The sequence below is a fragment of the Gymnodraco acuticeps genome, unplaced genomic scaffold (genome assembly GCF_902827175.1).
Source record: "Gymnodraco acuticeps unplaced genomic scaffold, fGymAcu1.1, whole genome shotgun sequence".
Taxonomy (NCBI): Eukaryota; Metazoa; Chordata; class Actinopteri; order Perciformes; family Bathydraconidae; genus Gymnodraco; species Gymnodraco acuticeps.
The window spans coordinates 2,999,403-3,025,133 of record NW_022990295.1 but is presented as its reverse complement, the minus strand read 5'-3'; the positions used below and the strand labels follow the sequence as shown (position 1 = coordinate 3,025,133).

The window sequence follows — 25,731 nt, the reverse complement described above, 5'->3', positions numbered from 1 at the left end:
GCCTTCTCAACCTCTAATTGTAGCATGCATTCTGCGCATCTTTTCAATGCACAAAGCTAAAACTCCAAGCTCCCAGAACACATCACAGAGAATACACATAATTTTTTTCAGAAATGAGGTAGGAACAATCCTTGCATGCTCGTCTGTTTCAGTCGAGGTAAAGAAATGTGTACTTTGTGCAATGAAAAGAGGCAAAGATGAGCAAAGCTTTCTAACCATATCCCATCAGTCATAGGTATAGTATGAACCCTATTGAAAAAATCAGGTCCAGTTTGACAGATTGATGTCCAAATTGTGGCAAGATCTACCACATTTCAAACACTGTTTCCTAAAAAAAGGAAAGATATTTGAGTTTACTGAGAAAGCAGTGTAAGCAAACATTTATAGGTATGAATAATTGATCATAAGCACAGCTCCAGATGGCCACACCTCTAACCCTCCCTATTATAGTCCAGCTAATGTTGTTAGTTCATGAATCTACTGTGGAAAGAGGTGGAACCCCCTCAGACTTCTCATCCGGATACTTTCTTCTTTTCTTCCCACATTCTTCATCACAAGGACATATCATTTCAACTGTGAATCCAGCAATGCAGTAATTGTTGAAACCACCATCAGCTTACAATTTGTAATCGAGGATCAGTATCAGAAATGTATGCACGTCTCAGCTCATTAGGTTAGGATTGATTGTAGCAAGTTTGCAAAGGTGATCTATGTGACTAACCAGTGTGACAGTTGAGTTATCAGTATAATCATTGTCTCTATTAATTGATCTATTATTCGGGTCTGGACTTAATGAATGTGCAATTCTTTAAAGTGATTGCATTGTGAGTAAACATGAGCTTTGCAATAAGACACAATTTGTGTGAAGTGAACAATCCAGGGATGCAGAATATTCACAGTTTATGCTGCAATAAGCGTTAAACTGGGTTTACAAGTACAACAATGCATACTTTGCAGACAGCAATTTCAGATTTGTTCTTTTGCAAAAAAGCTTTGAGTACGTTCAGAAATGGCACCCTGTGGCTCCATAAAGAAAGTGAAATATCCAAAATGTACCAGAAAAAGCAGTCTTTATAAAGACCTGATTTTAACTTCAGACAATTTCCATTTGTGATTTTCAATAGGGTTCATAGCTTTACTCTCTGATGCATCCAATGGATGAGCAGATGAAGCACTGTATCCAAAATACAGTAGGATGAACTAGCACAGCTCACAAGTGGTAGCTACAGTAAACTTACGTCCATCAAAAACAATGGAAACATAGAAGAGTGATTCATGCAAAGATGTAAAGCTGTTTGACAGCACAACCAGTTTGCACTAACTGCTTTGTATTCATCCAATTACACATGTTAATGACAAATGTAAGCTTTTGGTGTCAATTTGTTCAAACAAAAATACCGACATTCAGGATTTCACACATTGTATTCTGCAAAATAAGTCCAGATTTCCTTACCTGTGGTAGCCCTGATGGTGGAGGCGACGCTGGACGCCATGGGGGGGATGCAGTCATCATCCTGGGAGTAGCCGGCCTGGATGGCTCGCAGGTAGCTGTGACTCCGAGTTCTGAAGCAGCCGGGCAGATCCAACGCCTCCATGGCCTGGGATTCAACCTCACTGAACACCGACTCGCACACTGATTCAAACTGGCCGTTTATTTCTGTCTCACTCACCTGTGAGAAACCAAATCTGTGAGCATGCTGCCCTAATTGTTAATCCAGAGAGTACATTTTAATAAATGTATGATCTAAGAATAATAATAAAAATTGCTTGTTGCTCTGAATCCAACACTTGCATGTGGTATATGTCTCAAATGTTCCTGGAAACGGATCTTTCATATTTGCACACTGGTAGATAACCTGGGGGCTGATTGCTTATTCTGTAATAGATAACAACATCAATCATGGTCATACTGTGTCAGAGAGTTTGCTGTAAAAGAGCTGTTGTTAATGTCGACCAGAAGTAGTTCTGTTTCCTGTTTCAGATTGTATGATGTAATGGTTCTGAGAAAGTCAAGTATTACAGATAAACATCTTGTTCTATTGGGATCTTGAATTTGTAAGAGTTTAGTTGAGGCTTTTAACTCTGAACAAATCCATAAACCTCTCTTTTAAGAGGGAGATTAATATCTCAACAACCCCTGTAGGCGTCGTTTAATCCATTCAGATAAACAGTGTGGAATGAACTGTCAAATCAAATAAGTGTAATAAGTCAAATGAAGCTCGAAAAAAAGAAGCCACGGGTTTTGAAAAACAATAACTAAATGGCTTAGAATTGAATATTTGCACTGAGAATAATAACTATGTTTTCAACACTAAGCTTTTAAATCATCAGCGACTTAACTAATTTCCCTGTGGGCTCCATGGGATCTCCGCAGGGTCCCTCGGCTTCTCCCCGAGTAAGAAGTACTTTCACAGTTCACTTATTAAAAGGGTGCAGACTCACCTGGCTCACTTGGCTAACACAGCTAGCCTGGCTGAGGGTGCTGACTGCCCGCATGTAGCTCTGGTTCCTGGAGCGAAACTTGGGAGAGTTGTAGTTGGCAGAGGGATCCAGGGCAATGCTTGGGTGCATGTCCCTGGTGGCTTGCAAGTGGTAGCTCTGACTGAACAGAGAGAGAGAAGAAAAAGCAAGAAAGGAGTGGGACTACAGCCATGATGACTACTTCCTAAGCAAGTCAATTAAACATAATTGAACTTATAATCAAAGCAGATTGCCAAGTGACTACAGGTTTAACATGATGACAAAAACAATAATATGTTATCAAGGGAAGGGGCCTTCTCCAGGTAACCTGAACTTACGAGGGAGACTGGTAATGACCTTGTGTCTCCCGAGAGGGGAGCCTCTCTCTCTCTGTCATTTTCTCTCCCCCACTACATTGATGTTTTCACCAGTGTCCTTACAAAGGCAGTTCGATTTCTGTTGTGCTGAAACGTTCAATCAATGCTTGGAAATGAGGGAAATGCAAATCAGGAGCTAGTTAGTGAGCAAGCACTTCAGAGAGCACCGGTGTCAGCCGGGTCAATTAAATGTGCTACACCAGCAGTGCAAGGGATGTTCAGAAACCCAAGTGTGGTTTGAAATCTGCTGGAAGGAAATAGAAAAACATGGAAGAAAAATGCGCTTTGAGTAAACTAGAGAATACTCTAGTTCATTGCATTAGTAATACCAAATTGAGGTCCTCTCCGCCAGATCCATTTCTAATGGCAGGCAGGGATGAGTAAGCAGTTTCTGTGCTTTTCATAGAGATAAACATTGGGGTTTGGCAGCGAGGAAAATGCTAGTGTGATTAAAAGTCCCCCAATCCATCTTGTCCTGCTGAAGCAAGGCTGTGTGTGTTTGCAAAGTAATATCAACCTTCTACACGTCCAAAGGCATCCTAGAGAAGAAACATCCAGAGGAAAAGTCTCAATGAAGTGGTAAAAGCAAATAAGCTATACATAGGAAGTGCTGGTGTTATGTATAGCAATGAATCAGGTCATATCTATCTTGTGTTTAACAGAGCCTTGTGCTTTGCCAGTATGAGCACATTGCCCTAGGTGACCTCTCATTGACTGGTCTTGAGTGTTTGCTCTGTGAGGCGGCCATATTGGGTATGTCAGCAGGGCAGCGAGCCAGCTGGATCTGGTGTCTGACCACTGCAACACGGCAGCAACAGAGAGCGAGGAGAGGGGGGGTGCTGGGCCTGTATTCACCTTAAGTCTGCCGCAAAATTGGTGATGTAGTTACGCATGTCACTGTTGATTTTATCCAGGCGGAAAGAGCTGTGGGTAGAGAAGAAAACAGAGTTACTGGGTCCCACAAGTGAGAGTTGGATGGATATGACGTCACTGGGCAAAGGTCCAATGGAACTGGCTCTGTATGGGATTTGAGGTGGATTAAATGTTTGCTTGGGAGTCCTGCAAACATTAGGGTGATAGAATATGACCAACCTCAAGAAATGTTAAGAGTGAGAGGATGATTCTGTTATATTACATTGGCAGAAAGAATCGCCTGCTCAAGGCAATATGCCATAAATTAAACATGTGCATACACAAGTGGCGATATGAAGTGTGTATTATGAGTTTTGTCTCATAATTTTTGTGCAGAAATGCTGCACACAAAATACAATTACACCACATCATAAAACTTGATTATTTCCCGTGTGACTAATTAGATTTGCTTAAGTGGGCCAAATGAGAATTAGAAATACCTACCTAACATCCTTCCCTGAGCAATGAAACCTAGTCAGGCTTTAAAGCTGATCAGATATAAGTGCACTGCCTGACGCATAACGGAGGCTTCCTACATCCATCCCGGCCTGTAGAGATGTCTATTATCGTCAGTTGATTGAAGGGAGGCTTTCTTTGAAAAAAGCATTGGCCCTTTATCAAATCATGTCAGAGCAGATTTCCTCTAATGTCTCTGATTGGTTCTAATGCACTTCAATTGTTGGCCAATATTAAGGCATGGGATGATGGATATCTCACACTTCCTGCAGCTGAAAGCAAGGAATTTGATTGATAGAACAGAAAGAACAAGGACAAAGGACAATCTGAAAAAGAACACAGCAGGAGAGAAGATTTGGCATAAAGTATTAACATACAGTACAGTATGTACTCACGTCTCACATATGTGAGGAAAAGGGAAGGAAACCTGGGGGGAATGTGACTGCTAGACCAGAAATAAGTAGATATGTTTCCGTCTTGACACACAAAAGGCACTCTATGGAGAACAACTACATTTTCACACCAGGGAATAAATGAGAAGTCGATAAGTTCAATAATACACAACAGTAGCATACTCATTGTGTGTGTTTTACAGGCCTATAAAACACACACAACTGTTTGTATTCAACTATATTGCCGACCCAAGCTATGAGTCAAAAGATCAATACAGCAGTTGATACGTTTATAAATGGGATATTAGGTAGCAGGATCTTTGACATAGTATAAAGTGTTCTATTCATAGCGGAGGCAAAAAGGTGTTAAGAAAAAACCTATGCAGCACAGCCACAAATCAATGGATTGGAATTTTTGACCTTGAGATCTGAGGGAAAAATGCTTATACAGTATACCCAATTTTAACTGAATGAGTAATTACATTATGAGGACTTATCGGATTATCGGAAGAGTTGCCAGTGTTAACTATGATTAATTATGGTGCCTAGAGAAGCTAATCTAATCTAATCTACTTTTTTTCTCTTGTCTTTTTTTCTCCTCTTAATTCTCTGTCAAAGCGTCTTTGAGTTTCATGAAAAGCGCTATAAAAGTCCCATGTATTATTATTATTAATCATGGATGTGCAAACAAATGGGTGTTATTTACCAAAATTACGAAAATGGATGGGATTGATTGGCTTGTGGTGTTGAAGTTATTTAAAGAGGAGTGAAGTTGCCAGAGATTAATACATGTGATTCTGTTCATGTGTGTCAATGCAACGTGTCAATCAATTCCTATCATCGTTAAATAGTCTTTAGGCATCTTTCGGTTCTACTTTAGCAGCGAATACAAAGCTGATTCATATTCAATTCATCACAGCTGTCAGCTCTGCAGCCTACAGGACCCCAGGGTGAGGATGTAATGGAAGGGGAGGGGGGGGGGGGGGGATGTAACTGATTATTCATTAAAATAATCATTGACATCTAACTTTCCTTCCAGTGCACAGGCTGTTCCAGCTCAGCGGCCCCCATGGCTGGGAGGTATTCTTTATTGGTGAGACGAAACAAAGAGGCAATCCTGTCAACAATGAGAGTGACAGAGAGCTCCAAAGAGGTAAAGATGGAGGAAGGTGACACAACCTGACAGCCTGTTCTCACTTTAACATGATTTGCTTCAGGGGGCAGATGCTGTCAAATTTGTGTTTGGTCCATCTGACTGCCCCTGTGGGACATTACATTGCTAAAAGAGCAGAGGAAGTTGAACCTCCACCATGTCTGTCTGGTATCCAATCTAATTCCATCCCAACAAACCCAATGAACATAACACCATGAGAGCTCTGTCAGGTGGCATCTGTGGGGCCTTTTATGTGTGGATTTAAAACGGTAACAGGTATTGATGACAAAACAACGGTGCCAAGAAAAATAGAAGACAATAGTCAACATTCTAGAGGTTGCTCTGCAGAAGTTCTAATATACATGTTCAACAGGACAGGACTTATTGTTGGCTATGTCCAAATTCAATCTAGGGCTGCTCAATCTATTGTTTCTTTTTATATTCAGTGACATGGTAACTTATCCAATAAACACGTGGCAAAAGATTGAGATATAATGCTCAAGGACTTTTTGAGTTAGTTAAAAGAGAGTATGAGTATAAATTGCACTTTTTTTTGAGACCAAGAAATTAACACCAAAAAAAAAAACAACCATAGCCTATAAGGAAAAAAAAGAAGATATATGAAAAAAAAGATAAATATAACAGAACAACGTTAATAAAAGCTTAGTCATTAAGTTATATTTCATCAAACAAACAAACAATGAAAATAGAATAAACTGCAATTTTCAATACAAATAATTATGTTTTGAATAATTGGTGCCTTCTGTGTTTAGTTTATCTTCAATTTGTTCAATAAATGAATGTTTGAAATAATTTCCTTTAATTTATTTATTTAAAAAGCATTTTGTCGTATAACCCTAGAGTATTTATTGCTTTTTCATGAAAAGTGTTTCGTTTCCTGTCCCTGTTGAGGTTATTTGTTATGAAAGGATTATAAAGCATGAGTGTGCCGGGTGCCATTTTGTGTAAGCTGATTTATGGGAATCAAAGTTAAAATATGTTTTCAGCTAAAACAGTATTCTACATAAATCACTGTACTGCAACAACATGTGTTATAACATAGAGACACTGTTACATTTGTTCTTATGAATAACACAACATTAATACAGTATCGACTATTATCCAACAACCGCACTGGTTTTGCATTTATATTCCAACATTAGGGTGTTAGCTGCATATAAATATTTTCTCTCCACTTCTGTAACCTGTTCCTATCAACCTCCTTTGTATTCTTCTTATGCTGCTGCTCAAAATGTTTCTCTTGGGATCAATACAATGTGATCTTATCGGATCCACTAAATGAGCTTTATAAAGAGCTGTTACTAACTGAATGGAACAATTTACAGCTGACAAAACCAACTTGTCAGTGTTCTCTTTAATGGTCTAATTGACTTTGCTAATTGTTGCCCAACAAATATGCCAATAAAAATGTACATCTGCCTTATCCCGGCTAATATCGATCAATATATCGACCATGGGGCTGCACCAAACCACTCTCTCAAGCAATATTTCTGAGGAGGCTCAAAATATAGAAATAATAAGTCATGCATCTCCGTTCTAAGACAGGAGGAAAGATAGCACATTATGTCATTCTTAGAGAGGTTTCAGGCTATAATCGTGGCTCTTCTGTCAAGCAGCAGGCCACACAGCCTGATCCATGCTGGTCAATATCTTCCTTTCAGCAGAGCCCAGCAGACTCTTGGCCTAACCACTGAGAGGGCCATTATTTAGAGGGGCCTTGGAGTACAATAACTGCAACTGATAGCTCTTCCTGCTGTTGCATCCTCATAAATCATTCACTGTTTACAGCTATTCAAAATGGATAGCCGGGGGAAGCTTTGCAAGATGTGGAAAAAGAAGCATACGTCACTGGAGCTGCCTCATACATTACTTCACACTCCGAAAGAGCTGATAAAAAGGCTGAACGTCTGCATCCTCTGTGACAGATGTTATTATGATCCTGCCTAAATCACAATCAATAAGACTTGATTTGATTTGAATCACTCGCTTATTATGTAAGCATGCGGGGGCACTACTTTTGGCCCTTGACTGTAAAGGCTGAATATCTCTGCTGCACTGCTTCCATCGCCTGTCATCCTGCAGAGAGATGTCACAAACACTCTTCCAGAGATGCCCGACGTTTAATGTGTGTTTGCGCATACATGTTTTCATCAGGGTTAACAGTGTTACCAGAGTCTGTGGGTGTTGCTGCGGATGCCAGGGACAATGCTGATCTTTACGAGAGAATATAAACCTTTGCTGAATGGCAATGAGCATGGGGTCGGAGGCGTGAAGAGCGAGAGACGAGGACATGACAATATGAGCGGGGGAATCATCAATGTTACTCAATGTGTCTCTTGCTGTGCATTTATGTGTCTGTCACAGGCCACACTCTACACTGGGGTCAGACACAAGGTCGTCTTTGCATAATGTCTACACTTTATGTCACATTATGTGCCTTTGGTGCTAAACCAGAGGCACATCAGACTTTGACATACTCTGGCAGTCGTGTCCCTACACTACCCCAATTTCACATTTGAATGGATTTATATCAGATTGGTTTTTTTGTGACTTTTTTGTGGGTTTGCATCTAATAGTGCATTCATTTCTCCTTTTTCTCTATCTGTAGCCCAAATGTTTAATTCAAATTCTGTCTCATTTCCTTGGGACATCATCCACTAAGACCATTATGAACCATCCAGATCTCTCAGGTCTTCTGGGACGGGTCAGCTTTCTGTCCCCAGAGTCAGAACTAAACACGGTAAAGCAGCGTTCAGTTGTCATGCTCCAAATATCTGGAACAAACTCCCAGAAACCTGCAGGTCCGCTGCAACTCTGACTACTTTTAAATCCAGGCTGAAGACTTTTCTTTTTGCGGCTGCTTTTAATTGAACTATTCATATCTTAGACTGCACTGTAACTTATTCATGTATTTTCTATGTTTATTTTATTATCTTTGCTTTTAAATGAGTTTTTAAATGCCATTTTATAATGACTTTCCGCTGCATTATTTCTTATTCTTTCATTTTTGTAAAGCACTTTGAATTGCCTTGTGTTGAAAGGTGCTATATAAATAAACCTGCCTTGCCTTGCTTAAGACATGTTGATGAAATAATGATTCAACCAGCTTTAAGCCATATGTATCTATACAGGAGCAATTCTGTTTGAAAAAAGGACACTCATTTTGTCTGTTATTTTTGATAATAGCGTTGAAATATTTCTTCCACTCCATATGAGCTCAAATTGATTTGAACTGATTGGAGGGTTAACTGGTCAGGAATAAAGACTTGTATGTCTTTTCTTCAAACAGTTGCCTCTGCATGGCTCTGTTCACACATTATTCTCAAAAATGAATGCAAAACAAAAGACTGCATGTAACTGTCATAAAATGAGAAGGACCTGGGGACCTGGGGACCTCCACACCGAGATCAAACCTTGACTGGTAATTGGACTTAATAAACACCACTTGCGAAGCAGAACAAAGGCAAATACAAAAGAGCAGGTCCAGAATATTTTTGAATACTGTCAAATTATTAAGATAGACTTGTAAATCTCGGCTGTAATTATAGTTTCCACATTATGCTATATGAACAAAAAGGATTGCGTCCCTTTGAAGAGCAAACAAAAGGGAATTTGCTTTCATGTATTCCCATCTTTTAAAAAATGTACTTTGGGTCAAGATTAAACCGCCAAGCAGGATGTCATAATTTGGTATCTCAAGTACTATAACAATACAATTCAAAACCACAACTTTAAAAGTTTCACTTATGAGTTCATAATTGAAAACTTAGCATTTAAAAAACTCGGACGGAAACACCTTTTCTGCTTGTGGCTGGGGTATAACCATACACTGTACTATATGAAGGGGTATACCCAGCACCAAGTTAACATGAGTTCATAAAGAGATAGGATATGAGGTGCAACAGAAGGTGAGGCAAATGTGGAGCAGGGGTATACGCAGACAACTATCAGGACATACAACACACAGTAAAAGCAGCAGAATAGAACATTATCTGACCTATAACAGCTTGAGAGTAACCTGCACTGTATTATCTCTGTATCTACTATAATTGGCTTCGCTAACATACATAATAAAAAAGGTACATCATCCTATGTTTGATGGTAATGATAACACAATCATTGAAAATACTTAGGGGAAAAAGCCATTGCTCAATGGTGTTTTCTACAGCTCTTTTTGGTGCAAGTACTCTATTATCCAATTTCAACCTAATCTAAGGGATGTATTAATGCTGTAATTATAGTAACTCTCCTTGTATCTCTCCTGAGCAAAAAAAGCTTGTGTTCATTTCTCTGTGATATTTTCTTCAGCTTGTCTCATCATGTAATCCTCTTATGAGCGTTTTCTTCCGCCGCTGAGTTACAGTAAACAAAAGCCCTCTGTTTTCTCTGCGTTTAATAGGGCACGTCCCCTGAAGAACACACTGAACACTTTCTTACCGTTAATATGAAAACACATAAAGGGATTCTAATGAGTACAGGATTCAGCTATCAAGTGCTTGACACTGTTGTAGTGGTGGAGCAAAAGCACAAGAAAACTGACAACACTGCTCGAGGGATTGCAGTAAATAAAGTAATAAGTATGACATTCCTCAAAGCTGAGAAAAGCTGTTTTCTGAAAAAAAAGGCAAAATAGGAACACAGAAAGAAGCGAGTATTGGAATATTTTAAAGCCACTCTTTTTACAAATGTGTTTTTGGCTACCCTAATAGTATTATCTAAAATCTCAGGTTCCCATGTTGGATCCCTGACACGGTACGTCCACACAGCAGCTTTTCAAAAATCTTGAAAATCTTGGAGCTGGGCGTGTCTGAAAGCTTGGGGATTTCGCGACCAACAACCAATCACATGAATCTCCCGCCCCCGACATACAAAGCAAAAAAACCCGGTTCTTCTCCACTATTTCTTTTAACATTTTGAACATTTATGAGATTAATGTCTATGGTGCTATTTTATGCTACATTCCATGCTGGCTAATGATACTGTCTATGCTTGCTAGCAACGAAGTAAACTGGATATAAAATCCCCAAACATGCGAAAACCTACCAGTTTCACCCACTGTCTCTGCCACCTCCCTCCATGCCTGGTTCCTCCGGTTTGTATCCCGGTAAGTAAATAGGGACTGGTCATAAAGAACCGGGTGATTTGCTACCGCAATAACTAACTTCTCCTCCATTTTTGTGGAATATAGAAATGAACTGCGGGTCTGGTTCTCCCAGCTTGCACGCGGTTTGATTGGCTAGCGCTTGAACTGTCAGATTTGCATAAACGGATCTGATTGGCTGTCGCTTCCAGCTCAGCCTCAAAAGTTGAACAATGTTCAACTTTGGAATCCTGAACATCCTGGGCTGCTTCTCAGGTCGATTAAATGAAATCCTTGCTTCCCTCACTTGCGTCGTTTCCCTGCGTTTAGTCCCTCCCACCAGGGAAGCATGGAGGGACGCAAGGAAACCACGAGAAGCAGGGAAATTAGTTTTAAGAGCAATGGGACGTCCTTTCCTCCGGAGCGTCACGTGAAGCGACGTCCGTTTGTGATGACGCTGCACAGCTGATCGTCTGACAGCAGCTCTGTCCCCGTTATTTCCACACACCCCCCCCGCCTCTGTTAGTACACATTTACTGACACAAACATTTGTATCATCTGTTGTAGACCCCAATAAATAAAATAAAATAAGAACTAATTCTCAAAAAAGATAAACGCCATTCTTAAAATTTATAAACGAACAATAGTTTGATTAATATTGATTAGAGTGCACAATAGAAATAAAATAATTGAGAGAAGAAAAAGAGATATGTTATCTATCAAAACCCAGTTAGATTAACATTCATTGGATTGTACACGTTGTTTGTTTGTGTGGATATGTAACACATTAACATTTTAATAGCACTTAATGACTGACTGAATGGAAATGACAATAAATGAAAATGTAAAACGAAAAAAGCGATCATGAAAATGTTTCCAAAAAATGAATTAAATGATTTTTGACCACTTTGTTGTTCAGATATATCACATATTTGTAACTAAATGATACATGAATTGAAACAAAACACGGTATAAACTGAGGAGTGACTCCCGTGAGGTTCATGTATTTTCTTCACTCTGCTCTCATGTCAAGAAGCATCAGATCAGTGCATGCACTGCCTCGTCCAATCAGTGAGCGATACACAGTAAGGGGGCGGGGTAAGTATCTGAGGATTTCATCGGAGGATGGTCTGGTGGTTCCTCGGTTATCGCTCCTCCATGATCGCTCCTCGATCCTCGGTCCTCCGGCAGAAATAAGAAGCATGGGACGGTACTCAAGATGGCGCAGGCAAATAAACTTCCGGTGAGACCGAGGAGCGAGGAGCGAGGAAATGAAAATAGTCGACCTGAGAAGCAGCCCTGGAAATCCTGGAAATCTTCGCCTCGCCCCCCCACAATGCAGTTCGGCGACAAGCGAGGGAAAATGACGTCATCCCCATTCAAAGTCAATGGGCGGAGACGCGCTGGAAGCGGTGGACAAATCGCCAAAAGCTGCTGTGTGTACGGGCCGTGAGTAATCCCAAACTGACAAATGGTGTAATCACATAAATATCGAGCACAATATTTAAAGATAAAAAATGCGACTTGAAATGATAAAGATGGACAATGTTCGCCTAGCACTATATACCTTAGAGGTGAAGTGAATACATAAAAAAGGACAAGAGTTAAATGACATCTTAAAGATACATGTGTTTTACCTGTGGGAGTCCAGCAGTTCCCTGGGTCTGATGATGGCTTTGACCAGGGCGTCGGGCCGCACCACCTTCTGAGGCGATGTCTTGGGGCTGGAGTCCGACTCTCCGCTCTCCTCGTCCCCCATGGCTTTAACATAGCTGCTGCTCCGCATCCGACGACAAGGGATCTCATCATCCTTCCCGCCGCCAGGGTAACCTCCCCAGTCATCCTGGGGCACCTGAGTGGCATGGGGATAGTAAATAGTCAGTGAAATAATATCAATATTTTTGGCCACTTTGGGGCAGAAGAAGAAGCTATAAAGACAACATTGTCATATTATCAATGTACACCATTTGTACACCAAGAAACGTGAGAGTGCATGATGATGTAAAACCAACACTTTCCGCTATTCCTAAATGGAAATGTCTGATTCTGTAACTTCTACATGTCTGGTGCTAAGCAGTTAGAGTTTACTGTTTTGAAATATGTTTTTTATTGTTTGTTTCTTCCTAAAGAATTAACAGTGGATAAATGGTCATAAAGGGTAGTACATCTTTAAGTATGTTCCCACCTCTGCATTGCAAAGTGCACAACGACCATGCAATCTATAATCATTTTATAAAAAGGACTGAGATTTTGAGAGGACCGTATTAATTTAAATAAACCAATTTTCACGATGAGTCAACCAACATTAAAACCATACCACTTCCATTTAAGCTTCTTATTAGTCGGCCAGGTTAAAAAAATGCAGACTAAAAATGCTGTTGATCCGGACTGGGCTTTTAAAGAATTACTAGTAAAATACAGCTTGGAAATGGAGAAGAATAAACTATCGTTGCTCAACTTCACCTAGCTAATGCACATGGAAAACCTGCCACTAAAACAAGCCAGGCAGTTTGCATGCTGCACTTTTTATCCACTCGTTAAAGCAGGTCATTGAGTGTTCAGACGTCAGCATCACCATTATCCCATTATTTAAAGTGAGAACAGCGTGTCTCACTTGCACTTTCATACATATGGAGTGCATATTTCACACCGCACACACAGCTGTCCTAAATGTGGGATGTTGAGTGACATGACGCCAGACATCATCCTGCAGTGGTAAGTGGAAGTTAATGCACTTCTAGATTAGTCTTTCATGCCCTGCTCAGACTAGCAATTTTGTTATTTGAAGCAGAGCACATTTACATGGTATAATAGTACAGAACATTTCTGAACACACATCATGTGGAGCCAATTATGCTCTGAATCATGTTCTTGTCGTGAAAGAAAAATGGGACTCCATTATGGTACATGCCATCATCCTGCTTCAACGTTATTAAACGAGCCTTTCTGTATTAGAGATGGTGGTCTGGCTTATTAAAATCTGCGGGGCTACCTTAACAAAGTCATTGTAATGAACTGATGATGATTGTTCAAGAGCTCATTTTACAACTCTCCTTTTCTCTCTCTCTTACACACTCTCATTTTGCAGAAGTTAAACAGTACAACATAGATGATATTTGGGAAATAACAGAAGCAGAGTCAGAGTCTCAGCCTCTTCTACTAACACATAGATAATGCGACACAACGCTCAGAGACACAATGCTCCTTCTGCAGATATACAAAAGCACAAAGCTCTCGCCTCTGTTCCTCTGTGTTTATATTTTCCTTTAGATGTACCTTGTCGCAATCTGCTGAATCTGTGTAGTGGTCAGAAGCTTTAGCCACATTTACATGGTCACTGATTTGGACTTATAAAATGTGACATTGTCAGTTTTCATTTGATTTAAATGGAGTTTAATCATTCTCTGATGCTGTATGCATCCTTCATACACTAAATCCGACTTAAGTCCCTATTTCTTTAACTTTATAGTAACACTTTTCCAGAGTTGCACCCCAGAATAACAAAAAATGCCTCCTAACCACTATTTATGATTCTAATATTATACTATGGTGTGTATATTGCAAAGTCTTTGTCTTTTACTGCTCAATCTCAGTATTGCATTTGATATATACTGGAAGGTCACCAGTTCAAGTCCCGGCAAGACCAAGTGCTACCGAGGTGTCCCTGAGCAAGGCACCGTTCCCCACACTGCTCCCCGGGCGCCGTTCAAAATGGCAGCACACTGCTCCTAACACTAGGATGGGTCAAATGCAGAGAAACAATTTCCCCACGAGGGATTCATAAAAGTCCATCTTAATCTTAATAGTTGACCATTACTGAAAAAATGGGTTTGACTCAATTCAACCTGGTTTTAATCCTCTCTGCAGGAAAGATACTATTTTTTGTCAGTTTGTAAATGATAAAATATCATATCATAATTATGCAGACAACACTAACATGTACATAACCCAGATTATAATGGGACATTACAGTCACTGAACACCTACACGGGACAAATCATCAATTGGATGTGCCAACATTTTCTGCAATTAAATAAGATGCCAGAAAGAAATGATCCAAAAGCAGTGCTCACCTCAATGTTTAAAACCTTTAACAGTGTCACAACACAAATCTTGTGGTTCTGAAGCTTACTATATTACAGCTAGATCTAAATAACTCATGCCTTAACAAGACTTAAATAAACGTTATCATGCATTTGTCTTTAGTTAACCTGATAATGGCAACAGTGTCTTTACAGGTCTTACACAAACCAATCATTTAACTATGGATTTTCCTAGACGCTGCTGCCTGTGTCCTTACCAAAACCAAGAGGGTAGAACACATCATGTCAGCCCTCAGAGTCTGACACTGGCTTGGGGCCAGAATGCATGTTTGATATCCTGCTCTGTTACTAGCCACCCAGAGCTGTTAGATCATCTGGGACAGGCTCGCTCATTCTCCACGGGGTCAGAACCAAACATGCAGAAGCAGCTTTTAGTTTTTTTGCCCCGAAGATCTGCAAAAAGCTCCTAGAAAACATGATGTCTGCTTAAACCAAGAGTTATTTTTAGTTCACAAGTTAATTTAAAGATTTCACAATATCATTACTTCTTATCTCTTGACTCCTTCAAATTTCTCTACTTATCAATTAATTTTGTTTTTGTTTCAAATGATCCATTTTAATAAACATACCTTACCGATTCTATGTTTTCTGAAGACATTCTGTGGCCAGTCAGTGACTAACTCACTCCTCAGACTTTTACAATGAACTGGATGGCAGCTGACTGCATGTTGGAAATGTCAGGAGGTGATAGCTCGCCTCAAAATGTCACTAATGCATCACACAGATGACCCTCCTCATGTTCTGATGCAAATGTCTTCTATTGGAAGATAACAATTGAAAGGCGATTATTTTTCAAAGAGAAACAAAAGCAGACATTAACCTTTCCAACACTGCACTTTTAGGAATAAAGCCACCCTCTTTATGTGATAAAAGCAGCAAAAGCAGCGGGGATTCTTAAAATAAATTGTCCATAGTATACCATTGAGACATGTCAGTTTTTTAATGAGACATATGAGACAAAAACGATTCCCCCTGACACTAAGGCTGCAGCCACACGAGGACAAAAACGGCCGTTTGCGTTACTGTTTAGTGTCATATAGACCATTCGGCCACACGAGGACGACCGCATACGGCACTAAACGACTGAGGAAAAGATAACAAGTCCCAAGGTGGATAGAACGGCATACGCAACGCTCTGGGGGGTCAAACAGCTCCGTGTGTGCGCCCTATACGATCATTTTCTGATAATGATTGCGCAATAGCCCCGCCTCTCCCCACCTCTGCTGCTCACCTCCGCGTACCCCGCGCCATTGCTGATGTGTTTCGCCACCAACAACAACAACAATGGCGGATCGCAGAGTTGCTATCGTGCTCCGGACGCTACTGACCATGCTACAGTTCTTTGTGCAACATCTACAGCAGACTTACACATCCGGAGGGGATCTTACTCGCTGCTTTTGTGGATATACTGCAGCTTCAGCGATCATTTTCTGATAATGATTGTGCAATAGCCCCGCCTCTCCCCACCTCTGCTGCTCACCCCCGCGTAAAGTAAACTGCACACTGAATTCAGATTATTTATCTTTCTCTCGATATGGACATAAACGCGAGTTGAAGTCTAATCTGACAGGACGGAGACACCTCTCAAACTACCTAAACTAGTTATAAATATGTTTATTTGTACTGTCGGCCGGGTCACTCATTACTGGATCAGCTGCTGCATGAGACAGACACTGACGCTGTCCAAAGAGAGGCTCCGTGTATTTTTATTATTATATTATATAGAGTCGTTATTCATTTGTTTTAAAGCTCAATAAATAACAAAGAAGACCTTTGACCGGCACTTTTATAATTTTGTCGGAAGATTTAAACTTTAATACACGTTGACTGGAGAAAAACTCTGCCCTGTTCCCTCGGCCCCCACCGCGGAGAATAAACAGAAGGGCAACCATGACAACCATGCTTCTTCGCTGCTTTTGTGGAGGAAGTTACAGCGCCACGTACAGGCTCCTGCATATGTACTGCAGCTTCTCCAGCGGTTGGAGCTAAACGGAGCGGTCTCGTGTGGGCAGACACTATCCGGATAACTATTGCGTGTGGACGGAAGCTTGTTTGCGATTGCGTTTGCGTTAATCCTATGCGTTTAGCCGTTTTCGTCCTCGTGTGGCCGGGGTCTAATTTGACTTACCTCTTGCATCAAAGAACCCCCACCCACGTTAACTGCACTAACAAGTGTCACATCAAATCAAAACAGCTGAGTAATTGATCAATTATGGCTTTATTACAACCATCTCTGTTAATCATAGGGAATAATGGGCCAAAGCAGCCTTTGACTCTTCTATTTCATCTATGTTGTGACATTAGTGTGTGATTGATGGGGATTATGGTCTGTCCTCTAGGCTTGTGAAGCTAGGTAGTACATTTCACTACAAAGCTGTGGTTGTACATCATGAAAAAAGTAAATATATATAAATAATAAAATATGAAAAGGCAAAAAATATGAAATAAATATGAAAGGCAAAAAATGCACATCACAGAAGCACAGCCATGCAAAAATAGAACTGCATGACTTTAGAAAACATTAGCTAACTGCGATGCCCTCTACCCAAAAATGCACAGACACGAAGCAGCATACACTCCCAAAAAGACACACTCTGATAAAAGTGATTCATCTCCCCTCCAAAGACAGGCATGCACCAGCTACCAATTGAAGTCGATGGGTTAATTAAGTCTTGGAGGGGTTTGATATTTTTAGACGTCTAATTAATGAACGGAACGCTAGAGGACAGGCACAAGCTGTGGTGAGATTTGTTTAATTTGGATTCGCTTCGATAGATTGCAGCGTGTCTCCCCGTGCTGATAAAGAAACAGGTTGGGCAGCAGCTCGCTCGTATTGATTGATGTGAAAGCACACACGGCGTCCCAGCATCCTTAATGGAGGTGAAATATGGACGCTTGTCACCATGAACGCTTACCTTGACCCACAGAACCTACACAGTGAAGGCATGGGATTCAGAGGTGAATGTGCATCCACATACCTGCTGCCATGTGCAATCATTCTGTGTGACTAGATAAATGTGCCAGATCCTGTTCTATTCAAGGCCTTGGTGAATATGAGCCGAAGTTAGTGGGAGCCGTGTGAAGTTTCACAGCTCAAGTGTGAAGATCCATATTTAAAGTTACATTATGGCAGTCAAATAACTTTTACTTCCTTTAATTAATTATGGCTATTAAGTCCTGAGCCTGTTTTTCAGGTTTCAGGCTCGAAAATGACATGCCCAGAACAAATGACTATATATTCACTTCTAAAAGGGGTACATTAATAATCTTTTTTCTCAAAGCAATGATACACCTGTGAGTTGGATGTAGAAAATTCCGAATCAATATAGATTTTTTTATTTTAAAGTAAATTCAGATTGAACATAGTAAAAAAATTTAAATTATAGTTTCCGTAAAAAAAAAACCCATTACTCATAGTGAAAACCACCCTTGAATGATGGGATAGTAGACTAAAAGCTTTAGGAATCCAAACTATAACTATAATAAGTACCATGTATCAAGATTTAAATTTGACATTTTTAGAGAGGTGTAAAAAATAAAAAACCTTGTTTGGCTGTATTTGCCACATCTCTGGAACCCATCGGTAGATTTTGATGATTGACACCTCTTTTTAACCGTTAGAGCCAATATAATCGAGAGGGGAAATCTATCTAAACATTACCATTGGTGAATGAGAGTGATGCGCAGCCAGCAAGCCCAAAACCGGAAGCTGGGTTACAGCTCTCACTCTATATGAAAACTCAGTTTATTGACATAAATATGATGATGGATTATCAGTAATCATTTCAAAGTGACACAGAGCCATTGGATTAACCTTCAGCAGGGTTTATATGCGTTTTAATGCCCTTGAACACAACTTTTGATCAGAAAACAGCAAAGGTAAGACGTATTTGCCGTTTTGGCCCCGTAAAGTGAAGTTGTGTGTTGTCTTTGCTGGCTTTCGCTGCCGCGAGTTTTGGTTGTGGATTGATGCTATTTATACCATTGGAATCTGTGGAATCTCAGCTTTCATATGCTATCTAGTTTGTGCACATCCGATGAAGTATAACTTATTTCTACCGTGAGTTATGTGCTAAGTGCATTAGCACTCTTTTACTTAGTGCTAATTCAGAGGCTCGGCGTTAGACTTGTGTTTTGTTTCAGTAAAAATGGTTCATATCGTCAGGTAGCTGAGTTTCTTCCCGTTAAGTGGGTATGACACATTCATAGTTTGTTAAATGTTAAGAAGCCCTCAGACGCTGTTTCTTGCAAGATTTTACGGGTTTAACAGGTTAAAGAACAGACAAGACTTAGAGGAAATCATTTTTGATATGCTACATCTAAGGTTTGGTCTTAAAGGGGACTATTATGCTTGGTGGGAATGTTCCCTTTATTGTAGTGTGGTTTATGTTTGTGTGCATGTAAATAGTTAGCAAGGGCTAAAATCCCAAAGTTCACGCCAGAAGGAATTTCTCTCCCACCCACTCCCCCTGCCTGAAACGCCTCCATTGGACTTCTTTGTTTCTTCTGTGACATAGTGACATCACTGTGTAACAGTCACAATTTTGTTGGCTAGCGCGGGACATCTCTAAGCGCTTGACCAATCACAACAGAGCCGGCCCACTAACCAATCAGAGCAGACTGGAGTCTGGACTCTGGTTTCAGACAGAGGATGAAAAGAAGAGCTGCAGCACAGGCAGTATGAGAGAAATAAATACTTTTATGAACATTAACCTGTTAAGCCCGATGCCCCCGCCAGCACACAACAATATTCACGAAACTGTGTCTCAGGGCATCTTAACACTTAACAACCTATTAATGTGTCATACCCACTTAACGGGAAGAAACTCAGCTATCAGACAATATTAACCATTTTTAGCTAAACGAAACACAAGGGAAATACCAAGCCTCTGAATTAGCACTAAGTGAAAAAATGCTAACGCACTTAGCACAGAACTCACGGTAGAGATATGTTACTTCATGCAATCTGCACAAACTAGATATCATATGAAAGCTGAGATTCCACAGATTCCATTGGTATACGTTTCATCACTGTGCAACCAAAACTTGCGGCAGCGGAGCCAGGAAAGACAACACACAAAAACGGCAAATACGTCTTACCTTTGCTGTTTTCTGATCAAAAGTTGTGTTCAAGGGCATTAAAACGCATATAAACGCTGCTGAAGGTTAATCCAATGTCTCTGTGTCACTTTGAAATGATTACTAATAATTAGGGATGCTCCAATCGATCGATCACCGATCGAGATCGGCCGATACTCACTCTCTACCGATCGATCAGTGCTCTCTAAACATGCCGATCGCGAGAGCCGATCGCATGACGTAAAATTCATGACACCTTTCTCTCTGCGCGGCAAAACAAGCTCGCCAAAATGGCTTCACCGGTCTGGCAGTATTTTGAGGTGTCCGAAAAAGACAATAAAATAGCGGTATGCAACGTGTGTGAAGCAGAAATCCTGCAGCTCCGCCCACTGAGACGGACCGGTGAGCGGAGCGAAACACACAAGAGTTAGACCGAACACACTTAGCTATTTTATCTACCTCTGGAACAAGCTAAACTAGTTATAAATATATGTATTCTTCACTGTCGGGTCACTCATTACTGGATCAGTGAGCTGCATGAGATACTGACAGCCTGTCAGTGACAGGCTGTCAGTGACAGGCTGTCAGGAAAGGGAGAGAGGGAGAGAGGAAAAGAGAGCGCTTCCGCTCATTTCTCCCGTGTTATTATCCAAAGTGAATGTAAACTTGAATAATGTACATCATTTGAATGTAATAATTAAGTTGATTGTTGTTTGTGGAAGCTCCAGTGAATGAGCCCCATTAACTGAGTTTTAAACATCACTTTAAATGGAAGATTTAAAATGATGTTTAAATCTTCAATTTAGGCCCGCCCACTCGATCGGATTGGCGATCGGTATCGGCCGATACTGATTCCGGCGATCGGCCCCAAAATTGGCGATCGGAGCATCCCTACTGATAATCCATCATAACATTTATGTCAATAAACGTAGTTTTCTATAGATTGTAACCCAGCTTCTGGTTTTGGGCATGCTGGCTGCGCATCACTCTCATTCACCAATGGTAATGTTTAGATGGATTTAGGAACTCTGTCTCGATTCTATTGGCTCTAATGGTTCAAAAGAGGTGTCAATCACCAAAATGCACCGATGGGTTCCAGAGATATGGCAAATACACTCAAATGACCCCAGAGGTGTTTTTTTTTCTAAACCTCTCTAAAAAGGTCAAATGTCACTTGTTTTGCATCAATCTTGATACAGGGTACTTATTATATGTTATAGTTTGGATTCCTAAAGCTTTTTGTCTACTATCCCATCATTCAAGGGTGGTTTTCACTATAAGTAATGGTTTTTTTTTGGACAGAAATTATAATTGTAATTGTTTTACTACAGTATGTTCAATCTGAATTTACTTTAAAGGGGACCTATCATGCAAAATGCACTTTTGTACGTCTTTTATACATGAATATGTGTCCCCGGTGTGTCAGGGAACTCACCAAGTGTCAGAAAACACAACCCTCTCTCTTTTCCTCCATACCCAAATCTCTAAAAACGGGGCTGCAACGGAGCTGATACAGATTTGAATTGTTCTGACGTCAGAAAAGGGGTGTTCTGCCTATATGAGCAACTCTCCACCTATCAGGGGAATGAGAGGTTGGGCCACAGCCGGCCATTGCTGCTCGAAAGCGCTGGAGACGCTGTAGTACATATGCCAGGCCTGTAAGTGGCGCTGTAGTCCTGCCACAAAAGCAGCGAAGAAGACTTCCCGCGCATGGTTTCCCTTCTGTTTATTCTCCGCTGTGGACGCTCTGGCTCTTTTTCTCCCTCCCCGAGGCAAGCGTTTACTCCTGCTGCTGTAATTCTCTCTGGTAGTCTACCAGCAGATGACAAACACCCACCTCTCCGCCTCTTCCAAGGGACGAGGGGACCGTGCGGCAGAGTTTCAGTTAGATTTTTTTTCGCCGGTCAACATGTCCGTTAAAGTTTAAATCTTCCGGACAAAATTAGAAAAGTGCCGGTCAAAGGTCTTCTTTGTTATTTATTGAGCTTTAAAACAAATGAATAACGACTCTATGTCATGTCTTGGAAACATATGATGAAAGTTTATTCTTTATATTAGTATTGTCATGTCCCTTTGTCCTGTGCCTTCTGTCTTATTTTGAAAAGTTATTCTCCCTCTCGTTTCAGAACTCCATGCTCCCCGCCCCTATGTGTCTCCTGTGTTCATGATTGGTTACCCCGCCTGATTGTCTCCACCTGTTCCCCTCACCTTGTGTATATATTGTGTTAGTCCCCACCTGTCCAGTGCCAGTTCGTTCCTCATTCATGACTACGCTCTAGCCTGCTCCATGGTCATATCCCGTTTTCTCATGCTCCTGATGTCTGCTGATAGTTTTTCCTCGAAAGAGTGATTTTGTGTTTCCTTGTTTTGTTACTGTGCTAAAACCAGTAAAGTCTTTATTTTTGAATATCACCTGAGTCTGAGTCTGAGTTGTGCATTTGAGTTCATGCCACTAAGTTCACCCCTTGACACTCATCATGTATAATCATATAAGAATAATACACAGAGGACGGAGCCTCTCTTTTCCTCCCCCTCTTCTGAGAGCCCAGCAGCTGATCAGAGCACGCTCCCCTCTCCTGCAGGGGGGCATGGTCAGCTGCAGCTCATTTGCACTAAAGCTACGTCACATAATCAGCCCTTGTGAAGACAGGGCTGGAAAAGAGCAAATAGAGTGAAATGAGGCATGGCTAAAATGCAGGATCTGTTTGGTATTTTGAAAATACCAAACAGACCCTAACCCTAACCCTAAACTTCACAGACATGTTTTATATATGTATGGCCCTACAATATATTATTCAAATATAGCATGATAGGTCCACTTTAAAATAAAAACATCTATATTGATTCTGACTTTTCTACATCCAATTCACAGGTGTATCATTGCTGAACATGTTAAAGCATGGAAACATGTCACAGCACAGGCACAACCTATAGGGCCCCTTTAAAAAACAACTGCTTACACATACTGTCCATCCAATATGTGTTAAGCAATTCAAACCAGTATTCAACCAGTATTTAACAATTTCTCACAATCACCTCATAGCAGGATTGTGCAGACCTTGGTATTTTTAGCCATCTACCTTTACATTCAGTGCTTTGATCTTTGCCTCTGTAGGAGATCACAGAGAGTACGGTGTGTGTGTGTGTGTGTGTGTGTGTGTGTGTGTGTGTGTGTGTGTGTGCGTGTGCGTGTTTGTGTGTGTTCTGCCTAGGCAAGCCTCAGCCAATGCTCCTGCAGTGCAGCAGTGCATTTCATTGATTAACTCTGCAGCTCTATCTATACACAGCTCCTCTCCCACTAAGAAACATAAGTCACTGCCATTGAGTTTCAAAATAGAGCGGAGCGAGGTAGACAGAGAGAGGAAGAGCAATGGAGAGAGGGAGGGGGGAGAATTGTGGAGAAAGAAGGAGAAATGACTGAGAGAGAGAGGAAGGAATAGAGAGATTTAGAGAGCTCTTAATGGTTCAATCATTGGTAATCCCACCTAGCAGCCCCTCATTTCCTCCCACAAGATTGCATGGGTACGCAGTATGTGTGTGTGATGGAGCTGTTTTCCTTTTTTCTTCCTAGACCAATGTTACCCTACCTACGAGCAACTCTTCTTCCATCGTCTCACTCTTTCACACATATACGCCCACACATGCAACAGTATGTCTTTGTTTATTTAAACACCTTTTATGTTATTAGATGTAAGCATGGAGGTGGAAATAAACACACTCAAGGATGAATAGAAAAAGGAGCCTTGTGTTAAGGGATAATATAATAATAATCCTTGAACATTTAATTTCCAAATAACAGGGCCAACATTTCTCCGACTGTTTGCTTCCAGTAGTGGTGACCCACTAGTGAAAGTCAGTGTAACATTCATAAGAAATCCTGTAATGCTCCTTCCAGTGGATGCATAAACACATCAGAGGGGAAATAAGATCACTTTTTTTCCTTTCTCAACACTATTAGTATAGGAAAATATAGAAATATATTTTATATATATATTATACTATAGAAAATATGTGTATTTGTTAAAAAATATTATTATTAAATGCTCCATTATTTAATGAGTGCATAATTATAAGTGTGTCCCTAAAATCAATGAATAATCGTGATTAATGCTTATTAAAAATATATGTGATTATCATGTTGGCTACAATCATGCAGCCCTAGAGGGGTAACATCCAATAGAAGAAATACTAATAATACAAGTACTGTTAAATCAAAACCAAAACAATAATAACCAAGGTTCCTTATTCAACACCTTGACGTTCTCCAAAATGTACTACTTAGTAACGTTACTTACGTTATATATATATGTCCAAAAAAGAACACAACATGGCTTTAACTGTTATGTTAAAATACTTCTTGACAAAACATTTTTTTACTAAAGCAGAACATAGTGGTATTAAACTAAAAAGTCTATTAAAATCTATTGATTTGGCCTGAGAGATCAGTGGAACACATAAAGTCACAACAGAAACACAATTAAATAGCTGCAGCCAGACAACCTTGTATAATAAAAAAAACGTAGTTTTAAAACACAAATATAAGCAGATGCTACCCCACAGGGTTGTAATCTCAAAGCCACGCTGTCGACTCAGAGATCAGTAACATTTATCCACAAACTGCTGTCTGATCCCGGGGTTCCTGGGACAAACACCTTAATAAGTACTGGGTCATGGCCTGGTGGCTATCTGGGAAGCCCTTAATAGAAAGTTAGGGAACCCCTGTGTGTGTTGATGGTGTTACTGTAGCTTTCAGTCACAGTGCCAGTTGTGTTTCTGCTGCTTTGCACTTCCCTTTTGTAATTTAATCAGCAGCCTTTCTGCCTCTCAAGCTCCACCTTTGGCAAGCCAACATGGCAATTAATTGGCTTATTAAATCCCTTCGCAATGCCCTATCGGCAAAACTATCAAAGACTAATCCTCCCTTTGTACAACAGTACTGTATGCAGCGCGAGAACAGAGCAGTGGACATAATCAGGGCTAAAAGTTGACAGTAAGACAAAGTTATTGTGCTGTAAAGTTATGGGGCTAGGTGCAAGGAAGGTGGGGGAGGCACGGATAACAGCAGTTGCTGCAGCCCAGGTGTATTTGCATATCTCATTTGGAAAGTGTGGGTGTAAGAGAGAGCAACCCCTACACCTATTTTCACAAATTGCTGAATTTGTTATTCAACCAGGTGTGTGCCAACAAGTGATGAATCTTTTGCCATTATCAGCTCCACTCATTGTGTGTGTGTGCAGGTGTGTTTTCTTTTTTGGGAGGGGAGGTGGGGGCTAATTGGGGCTAATTTGTGAAATGACTGAGAGCGATAGATTATGCCAGGCCTAATCCTGCAACATTTGTCATTTTAGCGAAAGAGCAGCTATTTTCAATCCATCTCTGTCTGCCCAAATATCCAGCTCATCGATCTCTCATACAAACACATGTGTTATTTCGCTCACACACACAGACACCTGATGCATGCACGCAGATTAACATTTGAATCCATCACGAGTTGACTCATTTATTTCAGTTTTCTGACTTCTTATAACACTACAGACGTTTTCATCTCTCTTGTCATCAACCAAGGACGCAAAGAAGGTGACTAGCACATCATCAAACCATCTGGTGTGCGATAAATAGAAGGAACAAAAAATCACGCACACACCACAGAGAGTCCGTACTGACACTCGACTCCTAGGATGCAGTTGATGTTGTTACA

General features: G+C 40.6%; 1 protein-coding gene across 5 annotated transcripts in view; it reads right to left on the bottom strand.

Annotated features, from left to right (window-relative positions):
* Positions 1-25,731, bottom strand: part of dlgap2a (discs, large (Drosophila) homolog-associated protein 2a) — a 198,073-nt gene that overhangs the window by 31,951 nt on the left and 140,391 nt on the right. For 4 of the 5 annotated variants that reach the window (XM_034222526.1, XM_034222527.1, XM_034222530.1 and 1 more), the window contains 4 exons: positions 12,489-12,703; positions 3,693-3,761; positions 2,443-2,602; positions 1,454-1,670 (listed from right to left, as the gene is read on the bottom strand). In XM_034222526.1, coding sequence (XP_034078417.1) covers positions 1,454-1,670; positions 2,443-2,602; positions 3,693-3,761; positions 12,489-12,703 — 661 coding nt within the window. The remainder of the gene's footprint in view (positions 1-1,453; positions 1,671-2,442; positions 2,603-3,692; positions 3,762-12,488; positions 12,704-25,731) is intronic. The other variant, XM_034222528.1, reaches the window with a different exon arrangement.